General features: G+C 38.4%; 2 protein-coding genes across 6 annotated transcripts in view; both read right to left on the reverse strand.

Moving 5' to 3' along the window:
• usp32 (ubiquitin specific peptidase 32) overlaps positions 1 to 2,779 on the reverse strand; it is a 50,697-nt gene extending 47,918 nt beyond the window's left edge. For 4 of the 5 annotated variants that reach the window (XM_055045501.1, XM_055045498.1, XM_055045499.1 and 1 more), the window contains exon 1: positions 2,585 to 2,779. In XM_055045501.1, the coding sequence (XP_054901476.1) occupies positions 2,585 to 2,642 (58 nt within the window). In that variant the 5' untranslated portion in view covers positions 2,643 to 2,779. Of the gene's footprint in view, positions 1 to 2,427; positions 2,502 to 2,584 lie in introns of those variants that run through there. The other variant, XM_055045500.1, reaches the window with a different exon arrangement.
• Positions 2,780 to 6,810: 4,031 nt separating this feature from the next.
• Positions 6,811 to 24,519, reverse strand: appbp2 (amyloid beta precursor protein (cytoplasmic tail) binding protein 2). The gene is made up of 13 exons (XM_055045596.1): positions 24,131 to 24,519; positions 21,542 to 21,630; positions 21,033 to 21,184; positions 20,725 to 20,848; positions 18,344 to 18,512; positions 18,169 to 18,258; positions 16,074 to 16,141; positions 15,881 to 15,986; positions 15,667 to 15,791; positions 12,328 to 12,413; positions 11,078 to 11,268; positions 9,541 to 9,706; positions 6,811 to 9,036 (listed from the first exon to the last, which is right to left on the reverse strand). Exons 1-13 carry the CDS (start codon positions 24,266 to 24,268, stop codon positions 8,774 to 8,776), a joined length of 1,767 nt encoding a protein of 588 aa, XP_054901571.1. The 5' UTR covers positions 24,269 to 24,519; the 3' UTR covers positions 6,811 to 8,773.
• Positions 24,520 to 27,977: the final 3,458 nt, after the last annotated feature.

Here is a 27,977-nt window from a genome sequence, read left to right on the forward strand (position 1 = left end):
AAACATAAAAAAAAAAATTAAAATTATATACTTTTTAATATATTTATTAAAAAGTATAAACTTGTGACTTCATGCACTGAAGTTGATAGTGTGTAGCCTATCATTACATAATTGTGATCAACTCAGAGCAGTGATCTTTGAATACTCTCTTAGTTACATGTGCAGCCTTGACCTTTAAACTTCTTTTCCAAATGAACTTTGTCACGTATGTAAGACTAGCATATTACTAATCAAATAGGAAAGTTTCTTCCCTATCGGAGTGAATGTTTTATCACCCTGTTACCTAATACTCTGGGAAAAGGAAGTGGACTTTCACCACTGACACATTGCGCATGCATTGTTTTCAACTACTGCAGTGACAAGTTACACTACAGTAGGAGGCATACTGTACTCTGATTGGCAATTTAAAACTAATTTATACATAGAATTACCTGTTACATGAACAAAGAAGAGACCAAAACACTCAAAGAAAGATGGACCATCATTCTGACTCCTTCTGAAAACCTTTTTCCCTAAGGGTCTCTCGGGAAAACCCGTCAACAAAGTCAGCAATCGGCTCTGCAGTAACCAACTTGAATCAATTAGGTCTAGATAATCTTGGAAAGTCAACATTTTCAAAAAGATTCTTGATAAACAAACCACTGCTATGCCTACAGAGTGCACCTTTGAGATAACTGAACCAGCCATTGCTGCAGCCAAGCCTGCTGTGTGAATTAGGAATGCTCCCATGTGACTGGTCAGATAAGGCTGGGCTGGGTGGCTGGACCCTTCCACAGGGTGGCTGATATTTTATTTTGAATGTTTGATGAACAACATGAGTCTTCCTGTGTGCAGTTGTAGATGATATGCAGAGCAGAAATAACTGAGATGAAGGCATCCCTAAGCAAGAACACAAGATTATTGGAAAGGTGGAGGTAAATTCAGCTCAGTTCAGCTCACAGAAGGTGTAAACTATAAGATCAATCCCAGAACTCCCTTTCTCCCGAGGTTTACAGGGTGGATATTCAAATATAGGACACAGTTCTGAACACATAAATGCAGCAATGATACTTCTGCATGGACTCCATACAGTAGCAAGGTTCTAACATTAAACAAGACATTTTGACATGTTTTATATCAACGTGGACCAAGAGAAATTGCATAATATTTAAGAACAAAAAGTGATGTATGGTTTTCAAAACTGTTTACAAACAAAAACCTGAAACATGTGATATAATGGCAAAATAATTGTATTTTAATTCAATTCCCTTAAACAAAATCCAGTACAAAAACTGCCTCAAGAAGTTCTCTAATCTGTTATCCAGTATTGTCCAAATTAAGCTGAAAACAAATGTGGTTCAGAGGAAGAGTGGGCACCACATATATTGAGGACATTAGTCCTCACTGCAACTATCTGAGGTTCAATCCTCATCTTTAAGAAGCTCTGTAACATGTCTCTCCCTCTCCCTTCTTTGTCCACCTGTCTGCAACTAGCGCCACCAAAAAAACTAATTAAATATGGAAATATACATTTCATATACACAATATATAGCCCAATGTGCATTGCAATTTCAATGTGTCCCTTGCTGCAGAATGCCTAAATGGAATATTTGGAGAAATAACCTTTCAAGTGCCATGCATTCAACCTCTCTACAAGAAATATTTAGCCAGTGTTTTTATGCCCGTTTTCTACAAGAAATATCTAAATGTGATTTTTGCTTGTTTAATACGCCAACATACCCTAACCCCAAACTGAAAAGACATCAAACGTATAAGCTCTAAAACGGCTAACACATGTGTCTATAGCCAGCTTCAAATGCTACATACGGAGGCCAAAACAGTCTGAAAGTGTTCCCCACTCTTGCAACGTAGCTGTATGTCTGTCAGCTAACTGCTTTCACATTAAACATACAGGCTAGCGGTAGTAAAGAGGTTAACGTATCCCAGCAGGGACTAAATCAGTGAGACAACCCTGTTCCTTCAGAGCTACACGTCCCTCTCTTGAAGCTCACACTGGCTGTCAACCCAGCCCTCTTCCTTAGCTCAGCTCCTACTGTACAAACAAGGCTTTTCTTCTAATGGAAACAACGCCACGCCAAACACTGTCCAACAACCAACCAATTAACTTGACCTTGTTTATATGTAAACACACACGCTGCAAAAGACACCCCATGCCCACTGCGCTATCGGAAACAACAATACATCTATTCAGGATGAAGAAAGGTCTAGCAAATAGAATTTCAGTGAAATTTATTCGTAAGCGGTCTGTTTAAACCCTTTCAACTGTAGCATAACGTACAGCATTTCGTGGGCAGAATACTGCGGAAAACACAGCTTTAGCTACTGATAAACACATCATATGAGAAAAATCTAATAAGGTATATATAATTGATTCAAGCCGAATAGGATACCATAACCAAGCAGTTAGAATAAAAGCTACGAGTTTACCTTTGTCCAGCTCCAAAACAGTAAATCAAAGCAGTCATCTTAAGATGATAAATTTTACCGGGTGGCCTGGTGTCTCTCTATTAAAGCTGTTAGCCTGAGCGCAGGCAGCTAAGCTAGCTCAGCTAAGGTGGAATTGGGTCCTGCCTTTTCGGCTTACCTCTCTTGACAGCTTCGTCATACGACAGGAATCCTATCCTCGACTCTTTAGCCCCCATGCTCCCCTCGTTTCATTGCGATCTGAGAAAAGCAGCGTTTACAACCCGAGCGGCTCAGACAGTAACTGTTGATGCCTTTTCTGTTTATTGTGAAACGGGTCCCAGGCGGTGTGTCTATATGGTGAACCGCTGAATGTTTTCAGCGACGCCTCTGTGCTGTGTCACATGATCTCACGCTACAGGTCAGTTGATCAACGCCTGTAAACAGGAACGAAATGATAGACACAGACTTTAGTTTGGCCTCGCTGGACCCAAAAAGTAATTTTATTTCTGATTCTCATTTGGACAAAACAGAGTTTTTACTCGGTGTGAACAATAACTGAGCTGTTCCCGAGAATGTTTTCGAATAACTGTGAACAAACTATATATAACCTCAAGAGTAGTGAGAGTAGCTCCACCTAGTGGCTCGTTTGTCACATTCTCTTCACAACACAGCGACATCCAGAGGCCATTGTATGTACTACAATTTGAACTGCAATGTTGCTGAAAATGTGCTATAAAATGACCTTTGCCTTACCTTTACTATATGTAAAATGGAAGCATGGGTTATTTCAGGGGTCGCCACAGCGGGTCATCTGCCTCCCTCTCATCCAATCCTTCAAACTCTCCACCAAGTCTAATCAAGTTTATTTGTGTAGCACAGGGATGGTTAACCAGTTCAGCATTAAGAGCCAAATAAAGTTTATAATCACCGTAAAGAGCCACACAACAATTTCAAGATTAGTTTTATACCACATTTGCTAGCTGAAACAGCTTTTTTCTTAGTCCCTAATGCTTTATTGGGACACCTGACAGTGTTCTTTTTTTTTTTTTTACAAATGCCTTGAGATTTGGTTTGTACGGTTATAGTTACTTAAAAGTTAAGTTCACAGGTCTGCTGCACCATAATAAACATTAATTTAAACTCTCAGAGGAGTCTCTGTTTCTTTCTGATTTTTCTCACTTTTGTTCTGTTTTAAGAAGAATCGCTCCATATCTGAAATCCAAGAACCTCCCCCTTCTTCGCGTCACACAATGATGAACATTGATTGTGTTCATGTGATCCAAATATTTATGTTACAATGTTTGTAGTTGTGTGAAACTGAGTCTTAACTGAGTCAAAACGGCATATTTGATCAACGGTTAATAACAATAGTTATTTAAAGCTTTTTTAAAAATCTGTCAGAAATGCAAATACTACATTGTGTAGTAAAATGTTTTTACATCAGGCTACATGGCTACAGCATTGATATATCAATGAACTACATGAAGCTGTAGTCGGTGATATGTTGTTTGCTGCTGAGCATATATCATTCTAAAACAAGCATTTTTTTTATATCAACTTATAAGTTATATGGAACTTCTTCAAATAAAATCATTTGAAGGCTCAGAATTAGCCCGGTACCGGTCCACATCTTCAGGTGAGAAACACTGCTGGGTTTCTCACCTGACATAAATTATACTTTGTTATTGTAATTTCACCTAAGAGAAATTTGTTTAATCAAAGAATGTCATGAATATGTTTGTATGTTCCATTTTAATTAGGGCTGCAGCGATTGAGGTGGCCGATTGCAATTATTGATCTTTCAAAAGCCTGACTTGCCGATTTTTATATTGGATACCAATTTTTTTTGTCTGAAATGTTGATAAATGTAGCAAGAAAGGAAAGTCAGTGAGTTTTAACAGTGGGTTTACTACTGTTAACTTCAAACATGCAGACATGAACAGAGGTTGATATTTTATACCTTATCAGCCGATCATGAATCACCCAAAATTGAGGAAATCGGCACTGATAAATTTATATATCAGTGCCGATATATAAATAACCAGAGCTGTCAGAAAGCTCTGTCAGAAATGCAGAACTTTCTGACAGAGCTTACAGCTCTGTCAGAAATGCAATACGTTTATTGCAGGTGTGTGATGCAATGAGCTGACTGTTGACTGGAGCAAGTCAACTTTCTTTGCAGAAACTGAGGGCCCCAAAACCAAATTTCACTTAGGGTCCAGAGGAGGCCCTGAGCTTGGAAATGGCACAAAGTGCACTGATGTAAAATAATACAGCCAATAGAAACAAAGAGACTTCTTGAAGAAAGCTGCTGCCACATTTATCAGATTTTATTCCTAAATGATTCAGCTTCCATCTACCACCTAAAGCAGGGGTGCTCAAGTCCAGTCCTCGAGAGCTACCATCCTGCAACTATCAGATGCATCCCTGTTCCAACACACCTGAATCAAATGAATGACTCGTTACCAGGCCTGTTCATAGCTGAGCCTGGTCTACTGGAGTAAGGCTGCAACTAAAAGTTGCAGGACGGTAGCTCTCGAGGACTGGACTTGAGCACCCCTGACCTAAAGTCTCTCCTCCTAGACTGACAACGACAGCAGACTTGTGGCACTGCTGTTCACATCCTGCACTGCACCTTACGATACTTGTCAGTGCTGCCTTCAATGACTGTGGGAAATTTGTTTACACCTAGTAACTCATTTACTTTCTGGACTTATGCCCTTTGCAGCTTCACTGTTCCACACATCTTCCTCTAATCCACACAAGCAATGTGACTTGCCTCTACTAACTGTCACACCTCTTTCTCCAGAGTGTACATCAATTTCTCTAGACTCTATTCCAACTTCTTCCTGTTTTCACTCAACATCATATAGCACTATAATAACCACATAGTCCCAGGGGAACTCAGGCTGTTCTCATTCGTTAACTGTACATCTCTTCTGCAGAAAAGGAACATGAAATTCCATTCACTCAGTCCTTTCTGTGCAGTAAATTTACTGAAAGAGATAAAGAGTGTGAAGACAGAGGATACACAGCTAGGGTCCCAAGAACAGTGACCTCAGGGTCCTCAGTAGTGGTCACTGAGTAAAAGCGGACTTGTGCCTCATATTTCTTGTTCAAGAAGACAGAAGGTCAATGATTACTAATTAGAAGTTCCCAGAGAGCCTGATAAACCTAAAGGGGCAGTATTATGTAAAGTCTACTTTTTAAAATATCTTTTTGAATAAGAATTTCCTAATCAAAAACATTCCTGAAGTGTTGACCTGATTCTTTCATTCATGTTTGAAAAATAAAAAAATAATTTAATCTCCATGGCTACAATTCAGCAGCTCAAAACACCTGGTTGGACTGAGTTCCACCTTCGAGAGGCAACTCCTCCTTCAGGCCGCAGTTTCCAAGCTTCAGAGTTCAGCGTCACTGAGCAGCCCTCTCCTGAGATGCCCTCATTCAGCTCCTTCAAACTAGCCAGAAGCAGTTAGCAACCACATTGCAGAACTGACACATCCAAGCTCATTATAAGAGCTACTTCTCTGTGAAATGCTAGTAAAAACATGCTATAAAATGAAACTGTGTGCCTGGAAAATACATAATACTGCCCCTTCAAATAATAATGAAAAAAAAAATGCTTGAGTGACATTAAGAGATTTTTACAGGATAACAATTACGAAACTAGTGACTTCATTAAAAGTAATTCCTTCATTTCATTTTTGTTTTTGCAAGATAATCTACATTTTCACTTATTCAACTGTTCACAGTTCTACAAATAAAAATATTTGCAGAGAAATTCTGAATGAATAAAAGAAAAAAAAAAGTTTTGTGGCCAATAATATACATTTTTAATGTTGGGGGGTTTTTTTGCATCCAAGAGTGAAGCAGTAACAGAAGAACAGCAAAAATATCCTTTCATTGCATTTGGTATCCACCACCTGATCCAAAGAGCAGGTGAGACTACTGGGCTGGGGGCAGATGAGGAAAGGGCTGTAGAGGTCACAACTTCACTTTGCCTTCATCTACCATGTAGCACTGCAACAACACTACTCCCTTTATTCCTCAGTGTTCACAAGTAGAGAAAACCCACTGCATGAGAAGCAAGAGGTCTTGTGAGCAATTCAAAGGTTCTACAATATCTGATGAGAATTAAAGAAAAGGAGCATAAGGATTGATTTGTTCCAATTGAAATATAAGGACGGTCCACATTTTTTACCCATCTGTTGCACAGTGTTCATGCAGCTTCTTAAGCCCTCGGAGACGTGTTAAAACTTAAGCATCACAAGTGAAATGGTCTTACAGGTGGAATGCTTGGAAAAAGATGTGCAACAAGATATTGGAGGCAAAGGTTAAGACTTTTTTCATTCATTAATAAATGATAATAATAATTAAAAAAAAAACACCAACACTACAGTGTTAACTCAAGGCATTTTTTTTACTCATGTTGTAGATATGGTCTAAACTTGTTGGCCTGGCCTTCATTGTACATGCCATCAGTCATTTCCCTACACAGCTACAGAGGTCTTCAACTATAACTTTGCTCTGATAGCATCAACTCAGCCAGTTTCAGGATCAACTGAATCTAAAATTAAGGTGGAACACAAAGGGTTTCCATGAACTGCAAATATAGATGCCAGAACTTCCAAAATAGTTTTCAAATTGTTACATTGTACCTTTAAGTCACGGAAATGATGCATGACAATGTTTCACAAAGCAATGAACTTTTTCCTGTCAAAGTGTCAATATTTAAGAGGGAACAAATACTTTCACTGATTGTAAGTTGAGCAATAAATGAAGCAGTTTTTTATGATGCCATTACACAGTTTAACCACCAGAGGGCAACAACATGGTGCAAAAGAAAAAGTTGGGTATAATTTTTGGCACAATTTTGTACAGGTCAATGCAAGCAGTTCACATCTAGTTCACAGCCAACATGTTCTCCTGTACAGTACAGTACTAATGACAGGACTAAAATTAAAAACATGAACATATTCCACTATTATAAAAACAACTCGGGTCTGGTGACGGGTTATATTTTGTAATTTGACTACAACCATTTTCAATTGCTTTTATAAATATTATACTCCATATTATTTTGAGCCTGTTCTGTATCTGATAATGACACCAGTAGTTCTGCAGGCCAGATGAGATTCTGGTTTGACGGTGGCTTGGTTAGTTTGAAAGAACAAAGCGTGTGCATATTGCTGCAATGAGATGCACAACAAATTGGGAGTGATAGAAAGCCCAATGGACAAGCTGACAGGCTGCCAACAATCACACACACATGCACATCTTTGCTCCCCATGGTTGTCCCCTTAAAGGTAGAATAGTTTATGAAGCACTTTTAAGTATGGTTCCCCCAACAGTCTGTTAACTATGAGCTGGTAATCTTCAGTGGAGCATTTGGGCACCCAGATTTTGTTTGTGAACACACCTGCTCTCTCAGTCACACACATGCACACATATTTTGCACATGAAATAGGTTCCTCTTCTCACTTCCTTGCATGTCCTTTGTTAACATAGGTGTGTTTTAGAGTTCATGACTGGGTAACAAAGCATAAACAAATGGCTACATAATCATACACTTTAGCATACAAATTGTTGATATTTTAATGAAGCCATGTCATACTGAGCTGAGGAAGAAAAACAACTGAAAAAAGAGACATGTGAAGCCTGTTGCATGTGTAACAACATACCCGCTGGTTTTAACACATTCCACTGTTGGTTTTCTCACGCCAACAAGCACTTCAAAGCAGGAGTTTATTGATGTCCACTCCAATAAAATAAAAGTTACAAGAAGCCTTCAACTTAAAAGTACAATGTGTTGTATTAGTTAACTGGATGAGTGTGAAAAATAGCCAACTGTTTCCATCTGTGACGACAGAAGATGTGATTAGAGTAAGTACTTCTTGCAGGATTCACATACTGCCAGGTACACACTCCAAGAAACATGGTTTTGTGTCAGAGAACTCCATGCCCCTCCAACTTAACCCCCCCTCCCAAAAAAAGTCCTCTGGTTCTCAGCATGAGAAGATAAAGGCGAGTGAGAGAGGAGCATCGGATGTGTGAAGGTTTCCTCCTCCTTCTGGAGAAATGCAGCATGATGTTCTGCGTCTGTGAACAAATGAGCTTTAATTGTCGTGTCTTTTTGCTTTTTGAATGACTACATGTGTGTCTGTGCGAGTACTGGCAGCTGCAGAGACAATCAAGTCAACCAACCAGCCGGTGATGGTCACATTTACTCTACTTGACTATTTCACAGTGAGCAACAGAAGCATCACATGGGGGCTCTTGTTTGTGGTCTCACCAGACTAAAGCCTGGTTTATTTTTTCTTCTCCATTTTGGAATAAGTTTGGTGGGGGAGGGGGCAGAAGAAAGTCAGCCAAGACATGGGCGGTGGGGGCCAAGACTCTGAGCCTGTAGGAATGCCTGGACCACCTCTTGGGTCTGCTGGGGGGTCGTGTTGACGTCCTCCAGAGCATCTGCTACAGCAAACTGTCGGTCCCTCAGTCGGTTCCAGTTGGACAGTACATTGTGGTATTCAAACACTTTCTCATAGTTTCCTACAGAGTTGTAGAGTTTGATCAGGCCTCTGTAGTCATACTCCAGCCCACTGTAGCCTTCGCCAAACAACTTCTTCCCTGTGAAGAAGCACATGAAATAGGTTTTATGGTAGATAAGTAGGCAGTGATATAGCTTTTAATACGGAACCTGTAAAAACAGGAACAAGGAGGCTATGACAAGAAATGGACTGACGCAGGCAGATGGGATGATAAACTGGAAGGATAGATAGATCTATAGTCATAGATTAAAGGCTTTTTCAAACATGTATGAAGGAATCAAAGAAACACCCTAGGTATGTTTTTAATGTGAGAATGATATAAACGAGATGGAGCTCAAACAAGGCAATTTTCCATAACACTGCCCCTTTAAATGATAAGGTTTCCAAACTGCATCTGTCCACCTGAGTCACTAACAAGAGCCAGTGAATTTAGCCTAGATACTGCCTTGTCATGTAATAAATGTAACTTTAAAACCAGATCTTCAATTTCACAAAAATGTTTAGTAAATTCAAAATTGAAGCATTGATCAATCCTAACAAAGACGAGGTTGTCCATCTGAAACCATATTTTCATGGTACTGACCGATAGCAATAGAGCGCAGGTAGAGCCTCTCTGCGTCATCGTACTGGTTCATGTCGTAGTTGTAGAGGGAAGCCAGGTGGCCCACAGACAGCGCCACCTCGTAGTCCTCGTGGCCCAGGAGCTGCTCCTTGATCTGGATGGCTTTGATGTGCATCTCTTCTGCCTCCTGATGGCACATTTACACAAAAAACAGGCCCAGTTGATATGTAAGGAACAAAATATATTTCTTGGGTTTATCCATCCAGTATAACAAGAGCTGCAGAGGGAAATAGGGTCCTCGCCACAGTCAGGGTTTATAAACAGGACAGAGGTCTAACAGGTAACCTGCCAGAATCTTGAAGCTCCTTCTCCAATACACAATTACACCATACTTAAGAGCAAACAGCGTTTTATGAAAATTTTCTTAGATGCTTAAGTTAAAATTCTATTTTAACTTAAGCAAGTGAAGTTAAAGTGAAGTTAAGCCTGTTGTAGTAATCATGCAATAATTCACAATAAATTAAATAAAACTTGATCATTTACATTCTAATGATTTATATTTTTGTAGGGGTAATTTTGTTCATAAGCCAATTCATTTATGGTTTCAGTGGTGTGTTGTTTTTATTTCATTTTTATTTAGTGTCTTTGTGTTTTATTTTGGATATCTAAAATATCTTCCACTTCTAGTATGCTGTACAAGGTTAAATTTTATTGATCTTTGAGAGGGAAAACTTGCATCATTGTTCCATTATCAATATATTACTTGAAAATTATCTCAAAAACAACAATTCCATCATTTATTGCAAAAATTTTGGGACAATTTATTATCTAGCAAAATTTGTCATCATGACAGGCCTACATGATGACATATATATATTGTCATCATGTATATATTGTCAGAAACAATATATACAACAACATGGCACAGAGTGCAGGACAGACAGTCAGCAAATAACAACAGACCACATCACCGGTGCTGAGTTTCAGTCTGCCTGTCATGGACCATGCTGTACTGCAAAATACTGCCAGCTTTATTGGAATCACTGTGATGGCAAGGATTCACCTTAGCTACAATAAACCCAACTAACAGCTGTTTCAGTAATGCTAGCTATGCTAACCATTACTAAAAGATGCTTAAGCAACTTACAGTATGAAAGCAATCATTTTGTCTTGTTTATTTTATAGACAATTCTTTTAATAATTGCAGTCTCAGAAATGTTGTAAGACAACGTCTCCACTTAAAGGAAATGACTGATCACAGCAAAAAATCATCTGAATGACATTTAGGGAAGATTGAAATGGTCCAAATCAATACTAGGCAGGTCAAAGCTTTACACCAACTGAAATTGGCTTTAAGATTTGTGATTGGTGCATCACTCACCAGAGCACCATGTGAAACAACATAATGTTTGACTAGTGTTGTAGTCAGGCTGATCTCCTCATCATAGCATATCACTCCAGCACAGCAAACTTATAAGAACTTTTGAGAGGAGTTATATGTTCAACAAAGGTTATCAGTCTAAATCCAGGTTAATCACAGACCATGTCCACAACCTACCTTAAACTTCCTCATGGACTGGTAGAGCCGTCCAAGGTTGCCATAGTGTTTGGCTGTCTGAACATTAAACTCCCCAAAAGCCTTCTTTGCCAGCTGTAGTGAAGACAGGTGAAGGTCATGAGCTTCCTGCAGGAGGCGCTCTTCTGTTTCTTTATTGTGGCAGTCGATGGCAATTTCTTCCAGAATTAGAGCTGTTGGAAACATCAAATGAAGTGTTAATGTCTGAAGTGGCAAAAACCTCTTTCTCCACAAACAGAGTAGTGCTGCTTGGATAAAACTAATAAGGGTGGAGGAGCAGGGGGGCCCAGGTTCAGGCCTGTAGAGTGGATTCTTGCAACATTTATGTGCATCTCTTCTTCAACACCTGAATTATGTGAACTGCTCGTTACAAACCTCTGCACAGCTAAAGACAGCCATTTTATTCAGGGGTTGCAGGACTTCATATTTTTTAACGATGACTAAAACTTGATAAAAGTGACCTGTAACGGCATTGCCATACTTTTGGCTCTGAATTTCAGTTTCGAGCCGACCTCACTGGGATGGATCCTAAATGGATTGCTAAATGATCAGCAACCCGCCAGGGGGGGAGCACCGCCGCCCGATCCTTTAGCTCTTGCTAAATGATCAGCATTTAAGCTACCTCCATGGTAGCCTATAGGTCGGAGCGGTGCTGACCCGCGAGGGCTGCCCACCGGCACTTGCGACTTTTTTTTTTCCCTTTCTTTTTAATATTTTTCCTTTTTTTTTTTTTAACAGTAGATGCCTTCATTGCACAGTAATCCCAAAATGTGGGGGACAAAAAGAAAGGGTGGTCAAGGGAACCAAAGATGGGGAGTCAAACTCCAGACTACTACAGTCTGCAGTCTCTATATGCGGGGTGCCTGCACTTACCACAGCCCACGCAACACCCCATTCCGGCAGCCTTTGCTAGAGTTTGCAAAACCCAATTGGAGAATTATTTACATTTTGATACAATTCGAACTCTCTCAAATTCGAATTGTATAAAATTCAAATTTTATCTTCTGTCATCTTCTTGGAAAAATCTGTTTTATCAAGGGATTACAACAATGCACATAAAAAGTCATTGCAGAGTAAAGAATTAACTAGTTGACTAATTGGTGCAACCCCTACTTTTGTTACAGCAGAGATGCGTCTAAAAGCAGCAGGACAGCGGCTGTATGAGTTCTGGACCTGACATGTCTCTCACACAGTAGGCAGCAGCCCAGCTGATCCAACAAAACTCGTCTTACCTTTGACTCTCTTGGAAGATGCCAGCAGAAGATGGTCCTCTGGCAAGATATGAGTTATAATGTCTATGGCACGTTCCGCATGGAAACTGGGGGAAAAACAAATGTGTCACACGACTCAGATGCTAGAAAGTGCTTAAATTGAGATAAACACTTCCAAGAATAGGACATGTAAAAACAAGAAGTTGTTTACAGGCTGTCAAGAAGCAGCTGTGAGTCAGAGGGACAGAGGTCATAGCGGAGCGGAGTCCAGAGCCCAACAGGGACACCTTCCTCTGCTCCATGATCTGTCCTCTACACTATGAAACCAGTTACAAACCTGTTGAGTGAATCCAGGTTTACTGACTTTGGATATATTTTTATGTGAAACTAGTTAAATTAGAATAAATGGAGAAATGACAATGACGGAGTTATAGGAAGCCAAGCAAAAATATACTGCAAATTTGTCTGCTATTCAATATTACAACTAGCTCCAAAGCAATTAATTTATTTTATATAATCTTAATAATTTCATCATTTCCCTCTCAATAAACAGTTAATCCAGTTTTATGGAGTGTTTTCACACCTGATAGTCCAGTAGAATTGGCTTGATTAGTGATTAAAACTGCAACATTTGTCCATTTTCTGCAGTTTGGTCTGGCAGTTGTCTTCCAGACCAAACTGCATGAAACCAACCAAACCATTTGAAAAGCCTGTTCACCTCCATACCTGTGGTGGCACTGCACCAACAACTGAAGAAAATTACATGCAAATATCTGAAACAATGAGTGGAACTTCCTCTTCAAAATATAAACAAAAATAGAGTGGCATTCACATTAGTATTCACACACTTTGGGTGTGAATGCCCCCTAAGTGCTTAGACCATTTCCAAAAGCAGTAGAGCACTAAATGGAAGTATGAAAACATGCAAAATATTAATTTTATAATAATAATAATTAATTTTATTTTTAATGCCCATTATATCTCAAATTGAAATCTCAAAAGTCACATTTATACGTAGATGATAGAAATCTACTGGATTGTAGCTACAGTTGCCCTAGGTCAGTCTGACAGGGGCCAGGCCGCAATTTTGCAGCATCAAACATCCTGACCAACACCAGCAGGGAAGACTGTTGACGTGTCTAACCCAGGGACACAAACGGCAAAGGCGGGCAGACCAGGAATCAAACTGGCAATCCACCGATTGCAGGGTGAACTTCTACTGCCGTTGCCAACATAAATTTTGCATAACAAGTCTTTAAAAGTGCATTTTGCAATGTTAGTTTTAGTTTTAAAAATAATAAAAAAAAAAAAAACTAAAACAATAATTAGGTTTTTCTTCATTTTGCAAATCGATAGTCAAAAACCAAAATATTTTAAGTGGAAGTGACTTAAACTAATAACATTTTAGGGCACAATTAATTTTGATTACATGGACTTGGGGAAAGAAATAATGACAGAGCCTTGGGCTATGTCAGATTTAAATTTATCAAATAAAAGGTTCAAATTTAACCTAAATTTCACCAGGAATCATAAAATGTAATTCCCAGATATCTAATACCTGACCTATGAGAACTAAAGTCTCCAGCCTCAGAGGCAGTGCTTCAGATTTTGACCAGTTAACTTTATATCCCTATACACTGGAAACAAGCTAACAGTTCTTAAAAGGGCAGGAACGGTGTTCAGGTCGTGAAACCAAGACCAGGGAATCATCCACATAAAGCATCAGCTTAAGAGTCGCGTTATTGATTCAGACACATGAAATCCGGGTCGCTGCTTATTTTTGCTGCTTTTCGGTTTGGTTCCAAGGTCAGAGCAGAAAGCATTGGGCAGCCGAACTCGTTCTTGATTTTGGTTCTTTGATGAGTTGTTAATGTGATCAAAGTATACATTCAATCTCACATGTTATAAATCTATACAACTTTTTGTCCACTTTCTCCTTATACTGTCTATTAATGCCAGTGGCCTGAATCTGTATGACATTTTCAAACTACCCTTATTAAAGTCAGAGTAAGAGCACAGACTCTGAAAACGTGACTCATCATTTTCTGGTTTGTCTAAAGCAGGGATGTCAAAGTCAAATACACCAAGGGCCAAAAACCAAATTTGCTACAAGCCGAGGGCCGGACTGGTTCACCGTTTATTAAAACATATTGAAATGATTTCACATAGCCTATTAAACCAAGACCTAACACAGTGTATATTATTTAATAATTAAATTAATAAAGCAATATTTTCTTATGGATCTATCAGTAATTTCAAGTGAAACCATTTTTCAACAGGCAAATAGACAAAAACAAACTTCCTTCAAAGAAAAATTGCATGTTCTGTACATTAAAAGAATAAAGCAATATCTTGTTATGACTGTCAGTAATCTCAAGGGAAAACATTTTCAACAGGCAAACAGCAAAAAATTTTATTGTTTTGAAAAACTAAATATGTTTCTTAATATCAAGGTAAATATATAAATTGAAATGCATGCATTATAAACTGCATTATTATGCATGCTCTATGACGTTCATATTCTTGTCTTTGTGTGTTTCTGAGAAGTTTGATAGAGCCTTAGAATGTATTCTTTCATTGCAGCCAAACTTTCTCCACACAGAAGACACACAGGCAGTGATGGCATAGTCAATTTGAAAAAGTAACTTGAATCAGATTACCAATTACTCCTTGAAAAAGTAACTTAGATTACTGATTACTTGATTTGGAAAGTAACCAAGGTACATTAAAAGTAACTATTTTATTTACTTTCACCAGCTGCTGACAACAACAATGCTCCACCACTTGTAAAAATCACATTGATCTTTGCCAATACTTAATAGCAAGTTATTTTATAATGATTACATCAACAATGTGTCTCCACTTATTTGGTTGAACAGAAGGGGAGATTGTTTAATGCTTACAACAGTACACACAAAAAAAACTTTAGTAATTTATGCATTTATGCAAAACTATAAATGGGATTTTAGACGCCCCCAGCAACAAAACATGCATCTTCCTCCGTTGTTTATGTTTCTGTCGCTGTTGATACTGTCGCATAGACTCTTCCCAAACCGAGAAGTAAAATTTAATTACAAAAGAAAATTGTAACGCAAAGTGATATTGATAAGTAATTGTCGTCTGACTACAGGATTTGAAATAGCAACACGTTTGAATACTCGTTACTGAAAAAAGTGGTCCGACGTCCCATGAACATGAACACTGTTGACCTGCGGGCCGGTTTTAATAGTAATTAAATATCATCCAGGGGGCCACAGATAATTAACCCACGGGCCTTGACTTTGACATATGTGGTCTAAAGGAAGCATGTGCAGAACAAAATAAAATGGCATGGAAATTCTTACTATTTATTGTACTCACAGAGCATTGTCGAATTTTCCAGAACTATATTGGTGAACATATGAGGAGTAAGCCAAGTCTTCATGGGCTGAGGCAACATGGATGTTCTTCCCCCCGAACACAGACTGTCGGATATCCAGTGCGGTCTACAACAAGTGCATGCAAAAGGTTCGCTTAGACAAAGTCAGTCAACAGAGAAAAATTGGCAGCCAGGAACACTGAACATCATGCTCACCTGGTAAATAGCAACCGATTGGCATATGTTGTCCACATTTAACAAGTAAAAGCCATAATCTAGCAGTGTGTCAGAGTACTTGGGATGCTTGTGTCCAAAATGTTCTCTGGGAGGTAGAACACAGAGCATCACAATGCATGAAAAAACTCGAGTTTTACTCATCTGCACTTGCTTGTTAAACACAGCAGGTTACCTTGCTAGAAACACTGCATGTTTGATCAGCTGCTCTGCTTTCCTGAACTCCCTCTTCACCACACAAGCCTGGAGCAGAGAGATGAAACAAAAAGTATTCTCAAGTAACATCATGGTAATGGCATAATAATGCAACTTTGACATTCTCAAAGGTCAGACTTTCAATTCTAATGAACATTTAATACTGAAACTGGAAGACATTTTAAATGTCCAACAAAGATAAAAAAAACAACAGAAACAACATAGTGAATTCTAAAATATCTGAAAACAAAATTGTTCTTAAAAAATAGCTGATTGAATGCTATCCACCAAACTAAAGACTTTTATCACCCAGTTCATGGTAGAAAAAGAGAACGTCAATAACTCACGGAAATTATTGCGCTTGTTTTAATTAATCATGCAATTAACCAATTTATTGCTTATTGAGATAGGCCTATTCAGGTCTAGACTTTGATTGGGCCATTCCAGTGTAAAAATATGCTTTGATCTAAACCAGTGTTTCTCACACTTTTTCAAGCCAAGGACCTCTTAACCCATTTAACAGGCACAGATCATTTAACCTGAAATTGCCCTGTGATAACATCTTAATATATAATACAACCTGAAATGAAAACCATGACAAAGCTCTGAACAGGGTTTACTTGTTTATTTTACCATCACATAAAGCAGGATGTGATGGTAAAATAAACATCTGTCAGTCCAAGTGGAGTTACATCAACAGCCAATTTCACATCTCAGTATTGAAAAAAAAACTTGTATCCTGAATCAAACTTGCCAGAATTATTAATCAAGACACAAAATAACGTTATTTGGATGTGTTTACCATCCAGAAACACTCAGAACTGACCCACACCGTTACGTTCAGGATTCTTACAATTGTAAATTTTTTTTACTTTTACAGCAATTTCTGAAGGATAGTAAAATTGCAGGATTTTGATTTGTTTTCTAGCAAAATTATACCACTTGGAGATAGTGTTTCAACTGCCATCACATTACCATTTGAAGAGTTATAACTGAAAAAACAGCAGACTTGATGCACTGACAGCAATAAACAATCTATTTATTGTGAATATAATTTGCCAACATAGATGTCTTCAAATACACACATACCTGTCAAATTTTGGATTGGAGAATATGGGAAATGTCTCTGTCCGGTGCTACTGTCAGAGGAGGGGGCGGTAAAACTAACGTAAGAGCAGTGGGGGAAGGAGGAGATATTTATAGCAAAATATTAATATGGGAGCAGGGTGGGAAAGGGGTGCAAGTTCCTGCAGTTTCCTTTATGAATACACCATCCATCCTATGATGGAACTGGACCCGGTTCATCATTATGATGGGACAGAGAGAAATTCTGTTCCCTGAGTTCAGGTACAGAACCTGCTTTCTGATCCGGAGCCCCGCTCACTGTCTACCGGCTTTCTGAGCTAACTTAGTGCACATTCATGTGGATACGTTTGAAGCACCGGATATACAGCATGACTAAACACAGCAGACAAGTGAAAGATAAGCTGCATCACTTATGTAAACCAAAGTTGCTACCACAACTTCAAATGTCGAACAGTTGGAAGTCTCCATCTGAGATCCTGGTCTTGCAGGTTTTTAGTTGGATATTTCATGATTGATGTAGCCAAAATAAATTTCAAAATAAGCATATCTACTGTCAGCGTTTTTTCGTCGCTTATTTTTTCCCGTTGTTATTTTTAAATCTTGAACACATACATACGGAGTGTGGAGGAACAGTCTGTGCTTGTTAATACAGAATGAGTGAAATGAATTAATGGGCCCACTTTATAAATGATGTGTTTTAAATTTTAAGACTTTGAGTAGAATATTAAGTCTTTTCAAATAAACAGCTTCAAGTCAAATCAAGTCCCAAGTCAATGGTGTGAAAGTCAAAGTCAAGTCTGAGTCTTTGAGCATTTTTTCAAGTCAAGTCTCAAGTCTTGATTTTAATGACTCGAGTCCAAGTCATGTGACTCGAGTCCCCACCTCTGAAAATTAGTATTGGTATACTGACAAAATGTATAGACGTTGGAGTACAGAAGTACAATGACCTACTGCATGGAACTGTATTTGTCAGGCAAACTGAGGTTTACCTTGGATGCTTGTCGGAGAACATCTACGACTACTTTGACAGGCAGCCCTGGAGTAATTTCCTTCATAGCTTCTATACACCACCTGTATGCCTAGGAAATAACCAAGAAATTTAAAAATGAGTTAGAACTTTCAGCACAAACACAGACAGTACCATAAGCTGTCAAACATTTTTACCTCATCGTAGTGGCTTTTGGCGAAGAGTAAGGCACAGAGCTCGCCATATAGAGCCGCCTTGTTGGCCTGGTGGCCATGTTTGGCTAGTTTATCCATGTAAGACTGAGCAAGCTTGAACGTCTCCTCCCCAAGGTGGTACTTGCAGTTGCCGTTGCGGACATGAAGCAACCTTAAACAAGAGCAGGAAGCTTCAACAACAATCAAGTCTTTCTAGTTCTGTCTTTATTAGCTGTTGTGTAGCCCATAAAGGGATATGTATGGTAAAGACTGGTGAGCGTGTCAATAGCCCTTCTTGATTTTAATTGATTTTTAAAGTATTTTGTTTCATACGATTTCTGCTGTTGAATTACTATATAGTATTTTAACCCATTTAATAGTTACTTCCACAACCCAACCTTTTCAGTATGTCAAAACCCTTTTTCGTGCCCAATGAAAGAAGAGTTGAATCATTAGCGTTCTTTTTGAGCCAAACAATATTCAGTACCCTTCTAATATTGACAAACCCATTCTCACACTTATTTAGTATGTCTGACAGTATTATTTCCAACCATTTTGCCAATAGTTTGCAGATAATTTTGAAATCAACGTTGAGTAAATTGACAGGTTTCAGGTTATCACACCTATTAGAGGGTTTACCCGGCTCTGGCAGTAGAATGATTAGAGCCTGATTCGGGGAGGGAAGCAGGATGCCTTGTCCAAATGACTATAAACATGTCAAGAAGAGGTAAATTATTTTATCCTTTATCTTGTATGTATGATAGAATAGCCTGAGATCACTGTGGTATCATTCAGTTTAGGATTTCCGGTAAGCAAGCATCAAGTCATTCCACCAATTCCCTGTGCCAATTCCTCTTTATTTCTATTTTTAAACCAACTCTACCATCATCTGAGATAACAGGGATATGCCGTTCATTCACAAACTTATTTAATTCCATTTGGTCAAAATTTCCTTGGTTGTCACATAATTTCTGCTTGTAATCTTTAAAAAAACATTAATATCTCTGGGATCTTGTTGCTTCAAGCTGTTTGATATCTCGAGGTAAAGGTTTTCCAGTTTTATTCCCTTGTTCATAAAAAGATTGTTTTATTTAGTCTCAAACTAAATAAAACAGCTCTGAAACAGCTGTTTTATTTAGTTGCTATGTATTAAATAGCTGTTTCAGAGCTGTTAGGAGCAGCAGTTTTTTCAACTGCCATTTCTTGTAAAACCCTTTGCCGAGTGGTCTTTATTTTATTTTCTACATTCAGCCAATTAATTTAGGCATTTTTTTGATTTATTACTTGTATAGTTAATAATATGTCCTCTAATAAACACTTTAAAGGTATCCCATCTAATCCATGCTATTGTTTGATTAGTATACAACTGAAATAACAATGTACAGTATTTCCTCCAGTTTACTACTTTGGGACTTTGGATTCTTCTCTCCGTCTGCAGCCATTGAAGCTGAGCAGGGGTTAGCATTAGCTTTCTGCATTCCACCTCTAAGATGCTAATCTGTTAGCATATGCTGTTTTGCTTTCTGACTTTTGCTGCTTTAGGCATTATTCCACACTCTCTAGCAATTTAATTTGTTTTGAAAGGAAGGGATTTTGGAAAAAATTGTTGACAAGAATAGTAGAGTGGTGGAACCACATCCTCTCACAAAATCGGATGTCTGACACTATCCAAAGGTCTTTAGTTTTGATCATGCGTTTGGTTTACCAGGCTTATAAGAAAATTACACTAAAATGGGTCACAACAAGCCATCTGTCCATTTCACAAGGCATTTGTGGGATTTCTGCAGCTTTTCCTCTTCCCTATAGACACTTTCACAACCTTTTCCTGAAAAGGATTTGTTGCCATCTTTCCAGGTAGGGCTTCATTCTTGATTCCAGCTGTGTTTACAACAATAGTTGTAAACATGTAATCTCATAGTAGCCATTTCTTTCCACTGCACTGACTCTTTATGTATTACAGGATGCATGGAAGTTTACTAACCAATTAAACATACCTGACAGAAAAACACAGGAAATATTTACTATTTACTATGATTGAAGAAAAGTCATTTTTGCAATAATTTTCCAATTTGGGGTCAGTGAACTACAAGCGACAACAACCCATAATAAGAAACCAACAAAGCATTCGGGATGAGAGGTGGAACATTCTCAAGAAATGAAGTAATCCATATCCATCTATGAAAGCACTCAGGATCTTCTGACAAAGGGAGCTGTCACAGAGACATGCTAGATGACATCAATAGTCAGCAACAGGAAATAGAGACATCCAAATGTCCGAAATTGTTCTTGTCTCACAATGTAAATAAAAATTACAGATAACTGTAAGGGAAACTCGTTTAAAACAACTGTAAATGAACAAGCTCTCAGGCTGTTGTGGGACTCACCTGACGCAACATTCCACAGCTCTGTAACAGTGGAGCACCTCACTGTGGAGCGTGCACAGCTGTAGGCATGACAGAAATACTTTCTCTGCATCGCCATACCAGCCAGCATCTGACAAAAAACCACCTGCAAACAAAGAGGAAACATTACATCCAATCATTCTGCACAATCATTCTAAACATTCTTGTTTCATTCATCCATCCTTCAGATTAGTAGCAGTGGCATAGGACATGTGATGTACACAAACTCCCAGGATCTAACCGCCATGTTCCATCCAACCCCTCTCAGTATGTCAGTGTGGAAACTTTACCCAGCACAAAGCCGAACTGGATGGCCTTCTCTTTGACATGGGCATCAGACTCTGCAATGTATGAGCAACGACGGCTGAATGAGTTTGCTAGAACTGAAGCCACTTTCACTCCGTGGTCCATGAGGGCCTGGAAGCAGTGGTGCAGGAGGTGTCTGCCACAGGGACAAAAAGGAAGGTTAGCACCTCTCTCCAGGCACCAATCAGGGCATCCATCCCTGAAAAGTCGTCCAAAGCTTACAACATTTGTTTTTCTGTAGTGGAACACTGATTCTTGCTGGAATATATTCTTCATATAAGCAGCACCATACAGTATTTTACAATGTACAGCTAACTGAAAATTATAATTAACAGAAGTAAAGGTTTTATAGCATCCATCTGTGTGTAATGAATCCATATTGTGATCTGAGTCTCCTCTTCAAGGACAAAATCTATGCCTGAGTCACAGTAGACGTAACCAGGAGAGTGATGACAGGATGGAGGAAGTGAAGGGTTGATGGTGAGGCTCTCACCGTTTGTCTGAGGCTCGGAGCACTTTAGCGAACACCTCCAGCTCACAGAACTCTCCTCCCAGCTGGCAGAGTCTTCCCTGCTGGTACAGCTGAAACAGAAACATGGGGATGCATAGTGCATTATGATCACAAATTCACATGAACTTGGGGTGAATCTGATAAGATATATGTGGGGAACAACATGGTGGACACTAGGCTACAGCACATCATGAGCACGGTCTCTGGTTTTAATGTTTCTTCGGACAATGCTGTCTGCTATTCATGAGTTGAAACAATACAGAGTTTGCTGATGTCTCGTCTGTCATCAGAATGCAGTGAGGTGTAACTAGTTGAATGCTCAATAGTGAAGCCTTCACAGTGCATCAGCAGCCACTGGGTGAGCTCACACACACAGTTGATCTGGCTTCTGCTTTAAAGTTAAGAGATATGACTTTGTAAATTAAAAAGCAGTTTTCTCAAAATTCTCAATGATAATATAAATGTTATGGTGGTCCATCTGTAAAATCCCTTTGGCAATTTATACTGCCATTTCATACATACATTGAGTCTTTGAAACAGATCCTGTTGTTATAGCTGAATTTCTTAAGACCTTTTCTATTTCTATTCTATTACTGCTCTATTGAGAGCTCCTCAAGAGGCAGTTTTAGCTTCACCTGGTTCAGATTCTGTTACACAGTATGTAAAAAATGTCCTACTAAGCACCTTTTGCTCTCTAAATATTAATCGGTTAATCAAAAAAAAGAGATCAACAGATAATCTCCTACACTGTATTGATTTATTTATTTTATTCAAGTTAAGCAGAAAGAGCTGAGCTTTTCACATGTTGATGTTAGCATTTATTTAGCTGCAGTTGCATTGTTTGCTATATATGACCAAGTGTCCACTATTATTTTATAAAAATGTGTTCAGAAATATAACTATTTGTCTCCTAAAAATCCCCAATAAGTCTATATTAGCACCTGCTTATAGTAATTTTTATCAGAGCTATAACATCACATTATATCCTTACAGTTAGCAAAATACAGAAAGTCCTGTAACTAGTCTGTCATCAAAGATGATCCGAATCACTAACAGCAGGAGTAAAACATCCAGTGACAGATGCCTTGATGTTGTACAAAAAATGACAAACTAAAAAGACACAAAATGGCTAAATTAATGTTGCATTTGTTGCCATCTTTCCAGGTAGGGCTCCATTCTTGATTCCAGCTGTGTTTACAACAATTGTTGTAAACATGGAATCTCATAGTAGCCATTTCTTTCCACTGCACTGACTCTTTATGCATTACAGGCTGCAACCTTGTTTGCATCTGGCGGACCGACATATTAATAATCCAGTACATTACTTTTAGTTTCCATGAAAATGCTGGTGTGTTGATCCTGCTTTTTATTGGTTTGGCAACATCTTCTATTAGAATTGAAATCTGAAGTTGTAAAATTGATACTGTCACATTCTTAACCACCAGCAGCACAATAAACGCAGGCCTTACGTTTCCACATTACAGTGCTGCTGTGTTCTTTGATAAATATGCATATTTATCCGACTGACCTCCAAATAGCCCATCTAAACTGTTATCAACACTTTGCTATTTGTTACTGACCTGAAGTCACAGAACTGTGATCTGATTTTGTTCATGACGAGATCAAGCACAATTTAATGAGTACAGCTTCACTTTACTATCATCAGCAAATTTAGAGGTTTTATGAAATATCACTGATTGCTAATGTCACTTTTTTGTGGACGAGTTGGTTGCAATCTGTCAACACTTGTCCTGTAATGAGACATTTAAAGTAAAACATATACCAAAACTTCAGAGAATAATTGTGTATTTGTGGAATTTGCCATTTTTATGACAAATGAAAACAATGAACTAAGAATAAAGTATAAACTAAAAGAAATTTACCCAAATCTATAAACCCCCAGTTCTACAACCACCCCAGGTTTAACACAAGAGCCTTACCCTTAGTCTAGTGAGGCCTAGTACTTGGGACCCAAGAAAAGAAAGAGGCTGGTCCATGGAAAAGTTTTCTCCAATTGAAAAGACCTATTTTCATGCAGGACCTCTTATCTAAAGTTGAGGACCATCTGCTAAGACAGGGTATGTTAAAAAAAAAACCTGGGGTCAGTCTGGGTCAGTTTGAACCCTTTCGATGTTAACTAGGTACATACTAATGCAGAACATCAGTCTCCAGTGTTGGTCCGTTTCCCACAGACTGCTGAGACTTTGATTTCTGAAGCACATCTTGTATAAAAACGTAACATAGCAACACTGTTTACACGTCATTGTTATATAAATCAGTAATAATCTTAAATAATTTAATTACTAACATTTGTCCAAGTAGAGGGAGAACTAGGTCTTAAAATAACAGTCAACACGTGGATATATAAACCGCACTGTTTAACATATAATGTCATGTTAGGAGTTAGTTTATTCATTCAGGCTAAGCTTGTCCCCCTTTTAGCCATTTTTCACTGGATATGTTAATCTTAGTCTTTTGTACTGGGCTATGGTTAGCAACAGCAGCAGCTGCTCGTAGAAACCCAGTCCTGCTTGTGAGACACACCTGAGCGCCTTCTCAGCTACATCTCACCTTATAGTAGACATCGAACTGGATATTTTCCGGTAGCGAGCGTATGTCCCTTCTTGAACGACTGTAGTTGTCCACCACAGCCGAGATAGCGGTGTTGTACAATGTTTCTGGGATCCATTCGAGCTCCGCCGCAGCCATGTTGTTTCTCCAAAAAGCCCAGCAGCTACAGCCCTCCCCAACTCTCTCTCGTACATTCGCTACCTTACTGCGACCAAAGCCCTTTCTCCGTAAGTCCTCATATAACGTTCTCTATGTAGGGAGGCTAGAATCAGTCGTGATATCGACAGGTTATTGTTGTAGCTTCAACTTCGCTGTGCAAATTCCCTTCATCTCCGATGTTTATTCGTCAACCCTTCAGCAGTTCCGTGCCCCCTTCCAGACGCAGGCATTTTCAGCCGCTGACGCAATGACGTAATAGTGCAGTCGATGAAAACGGTGAGCTCACTCCTTAACGGTCAGCCGGAAAACGACCCGAGGAGAAGTGATTTTGAGCGTAGAGGAAGCGTGGAAGGAAGACAGCAGAAACGGACTAAACTGTCACATATTTGTTTGTTTTTCACTTATATGGTTATAAGAAAAATCATATACAATGTACACGGCTTTTCTGGCCAGGGGAGTAAATTTGACAGTGCCGTTGTAAACCAGAGAATACAAGGCAGCGCAATCTCAGATAGACCTTTAATAAGATGAATATAAGATAAAACAAACCTACAGCTGGTTAAACACGGCCTGTAATATATGCTGTGCTGTTCAGCAGATTCAATTATTTGATTAAATAACTCTAAACATTTTTGTTCTGGGTACCAAAAGTCATTCGAGTCATAACTGGCATACTCTGCTATAAAATGGATCGTAAACTCCGCCTACATGGTACTCCGGCTCCCTCGTCGGCGGGTAAATGGTGCATACCCATTCTATTTAACTCAGAGATTGAAGGGACTGTATTTGTTTGGGGGGTTTTTTTGTTGTTGTTCTTGTTGTTGTTTTTTTTTTTTTTTTTTTTTTTTTACACATATTATATTATTAAATAGGAAGAAGATCAAATAATTGTAAACCCCAAATAATATGTTTTTGGAACCTTTACTAAAAGGTTCCAATACTTAAATTTTCTTTTAAGTATCCTAGAACTTAAAATATGACAATATCCTCCATTTTGGTTTTGAAAAAAAAAAGTTCTTAAAAAAGTTAACATCTTGGCTAACTTTTTTTGCATTCTTACACCTGCTCCAAGATACTGAAAAATACTCTGATCCTCTCCAGTTTGCACTTGGGATGAAAGAATTGCACCAGAGAACCAATTTGATGTTTGTTCATGGCTGCGTTCTTGGGTAGCATCATGAATAACCAATCTAACACATGGAGAATGACATGGGTCCTTGACTGTTGGTGCAACAACAAAAAAAAAGCTTATTGCATGTCTTAGTTTTTTTCTCTGGACAAATCATTTTGTAAATGTCCTCAACAACACAGCAGGGAAAGTAGAAGTAATTTCCAGCAGTCTTCCACAGTTTATTCTTGAATGTCTTTTAGAAATTCAGTCAGTCCTTGATAATTTTCTCAGAAATAAGTGTTTCTTTACTACTTTGTCCAAAGGTCTTTTGTGGACTCATTGGAAATGATGGTCCACATCTTGGCCTGTGACAACCTGAAATCTTCTTCACTGTAACTGAACCACATTCAGATGTTGTTGGTTACCTGAAAAACTGTTCTTCACATCTAAGATCATTTTGGTGCTAAAGAATGTTACTTTAGCACTCCTAACTCAAGAACAAAATTACTGTAAGCACAACTGCTCTTATTTTGAGTCTGCTGTTTGTTGAAAGTATGGAACCTTTGAGGGGATTAGTCAAGATAGTTCCTTGAGAAATCCCTATTTCAATTTTGATAAAGGAAGATTTATTATGATTGATGACAGCACATTGTTCATGATCTTTTACATGTCACTGAAACCAAGATAGTGAAAACTTAATTGATGAGAGCTTTGAAATCAGTAAACTATGGCCTGTTTTAAGTTGTGGGAGATTGCACCAGCAGTTTGTTTATTTCTCGATGGTTTTCAGCATATGTGTTTGAACTGACTGAAACTGTGATGTTCAGTCTTTAACCAATGACAGAAAAAAGTTAGCTTATCATTTTTCTGATAAGCACAAATATTGTAAAATATGTCAATGCAAGCTGAACCTTTTAAAACCCTCATAAGACCGGAATTATTTAAAAGCCAAATGGAATATGTTTTTGTAAAAACAAACACCGGGTAATAATTAAGATCAGTGACCCATTCATTTTTTATTTCAACTCAAGAGTCCATTGTGAAGCATTATTCAGGGTTTTTGACTGAAAAAGCAGTTTTAAAGGCAAAATCTGCAACAGGAAATATGGCAAACCCCATTTAAAACAGCATGATTGTAGTAAGCAGTAACAATAGTCAAAGTTTGTTAGTTTTTCACCAGGTAAAACATTAAGAACAATTTTGTATTTACAATGTTAGCCTGAAACTACTATACTTACATTTACACATATATAATAAGCAATGTAATTATTCTGCAAAAAATGACAAGACTACTTAATAACGCTCTTTAATATGTGATTAAAAGCAGGAAATAAAAACAAAGTGTCGAGATGCAGTGTATTTTGATTTTAGAAAATGACGCTCATTTCAATAAGAAAACAGAAAGACATAAATGTAAACTTATTTCTAGGGACTTTCAACTTAATAAGTTGGGAGGAAGGAGGACTGTGTCATCAGGGGGATTCTTGTTGTAGTAAGTGATTTAAATAATGAGAAAGATCTAGGTTGGGTGCTATACAACTAGCACCCAACTAGATGTCGCAAGTCTATAATGAAGGCTAAATACCTGACAGTTCAACGACAGAGGTGTGTTTTATTAGATGAATTAGAAATAGATCGAATGGCAGAATGACATATTGCATAGTTTAATTTATTTGCAAGTTATAAATTATGTCACCATAATCGAGCATGGATAATTCATATTTCAATAATGTCTCTTTTAGTCAAGGTTTTTGTACAGAAATCCACTTTTTGCTTTGACAGACAGTAATAGTTGGTGTCATCAGCATATAAATGTATGCTTTACAAACAGCTTGTGGAATATCATTTATCTGCAGTGGGTATGGAAAGAATTCAGACACCTTTAAAATTTTTGCTTTTATTGTAGCCATTTGGTAAAATCAAAAAAGTTTATATTATTTCTCATGAATGTACTCTCAGCAGAAAAAACTCCAGAAATGTTGAATTTTTTGCAACTTTATTAAAAAAATAAAAATAGTCCTGTCTTCAAATCCTTTGCTCAGTATTGAGTAGAAGCACCTTTTGGGAATTATGTAACAGGTTTGTCACACCTGGATTTGGGGATCCTCTGCCATTCTTCCTTGCAGATCCTCTCCAGTTCCATCAGGTTGGATGGTGGATGTTGGTGGAGCCATTTTCAGGTCTTATGTTGTTGGAAGGTGAACCTTCAGCCCATTTGAGGTCCTGAGCACTGGAAGAGGTTTTCTGACACAATCTCTCTGTACTCATCTTTGCTTCAGTTGTCATCCTGTCCATGGTTCTGAAAATATACCCATAGGACGATGCTGCCACCACCATGTTTCACTGTTGGGATTGCAGTGGGCAGGTTTTCTCCACTCATACTGCTTAAAATGAACACCAAAAAGTTTAATCTTTGTCTAATCAGAGCACAGAATCTTATTTCTTAGTCTGTGAGTCTTTCATGTGTATTTTGGTAAACTCTATGCAGGCTTTCATACGTCTGGCACTGAGGAGAGGATTCCATCCAGCCACTCCACCATAAAGCCCTGACTGGTGGAGGGCTGCAGTGATAATTGA

The sequence above is a fragment of the Poeciliopsis prolifica genome, unplaced genomic scaffold, assembly GCF_027474105.1.
Source record: "Poeciliopsis prolifica strain line A6 unplaced genomic scaffold, Auburn_PproV2 SCAFFOLD022, whole genome shotgun sequence".
Lineage (NCBI taxonomy): Eukaryota > Metazoa > Chordata > Actinopteri > Cyprinodontiformes > Poeciliidae > Poeciliopsis > Poeciliopsis prolifica.

What these genes read in the sequence shown, in the direction of transcription:
- appbp2 (XM_055045596.1), bottom strand. Translation starts at nt 24,268, where the DNA reads ATGGCTGCGGCGGAGCTCGAATGGATCCCAGAAACATTGTACAACACC. An exon ending in GCTGTGGAATGTTGCGTCAG is followed by an intron (nt 18,513 to 20,724) that starts GTGAGTCCCACA and finishes CTCTTGTTTAAG; the next exon opens with GTTGCTTCATGTCCGCAACG. An exon ending in CCTGCGCTCTATTGCTATCG is followed by an intron (nt 9,037 to 9,540) that starts GTCAGTACCATG and finishes GCTTCTTCACAG; the next exon opens with GGAAGAAGTTGTTTGGCGAA.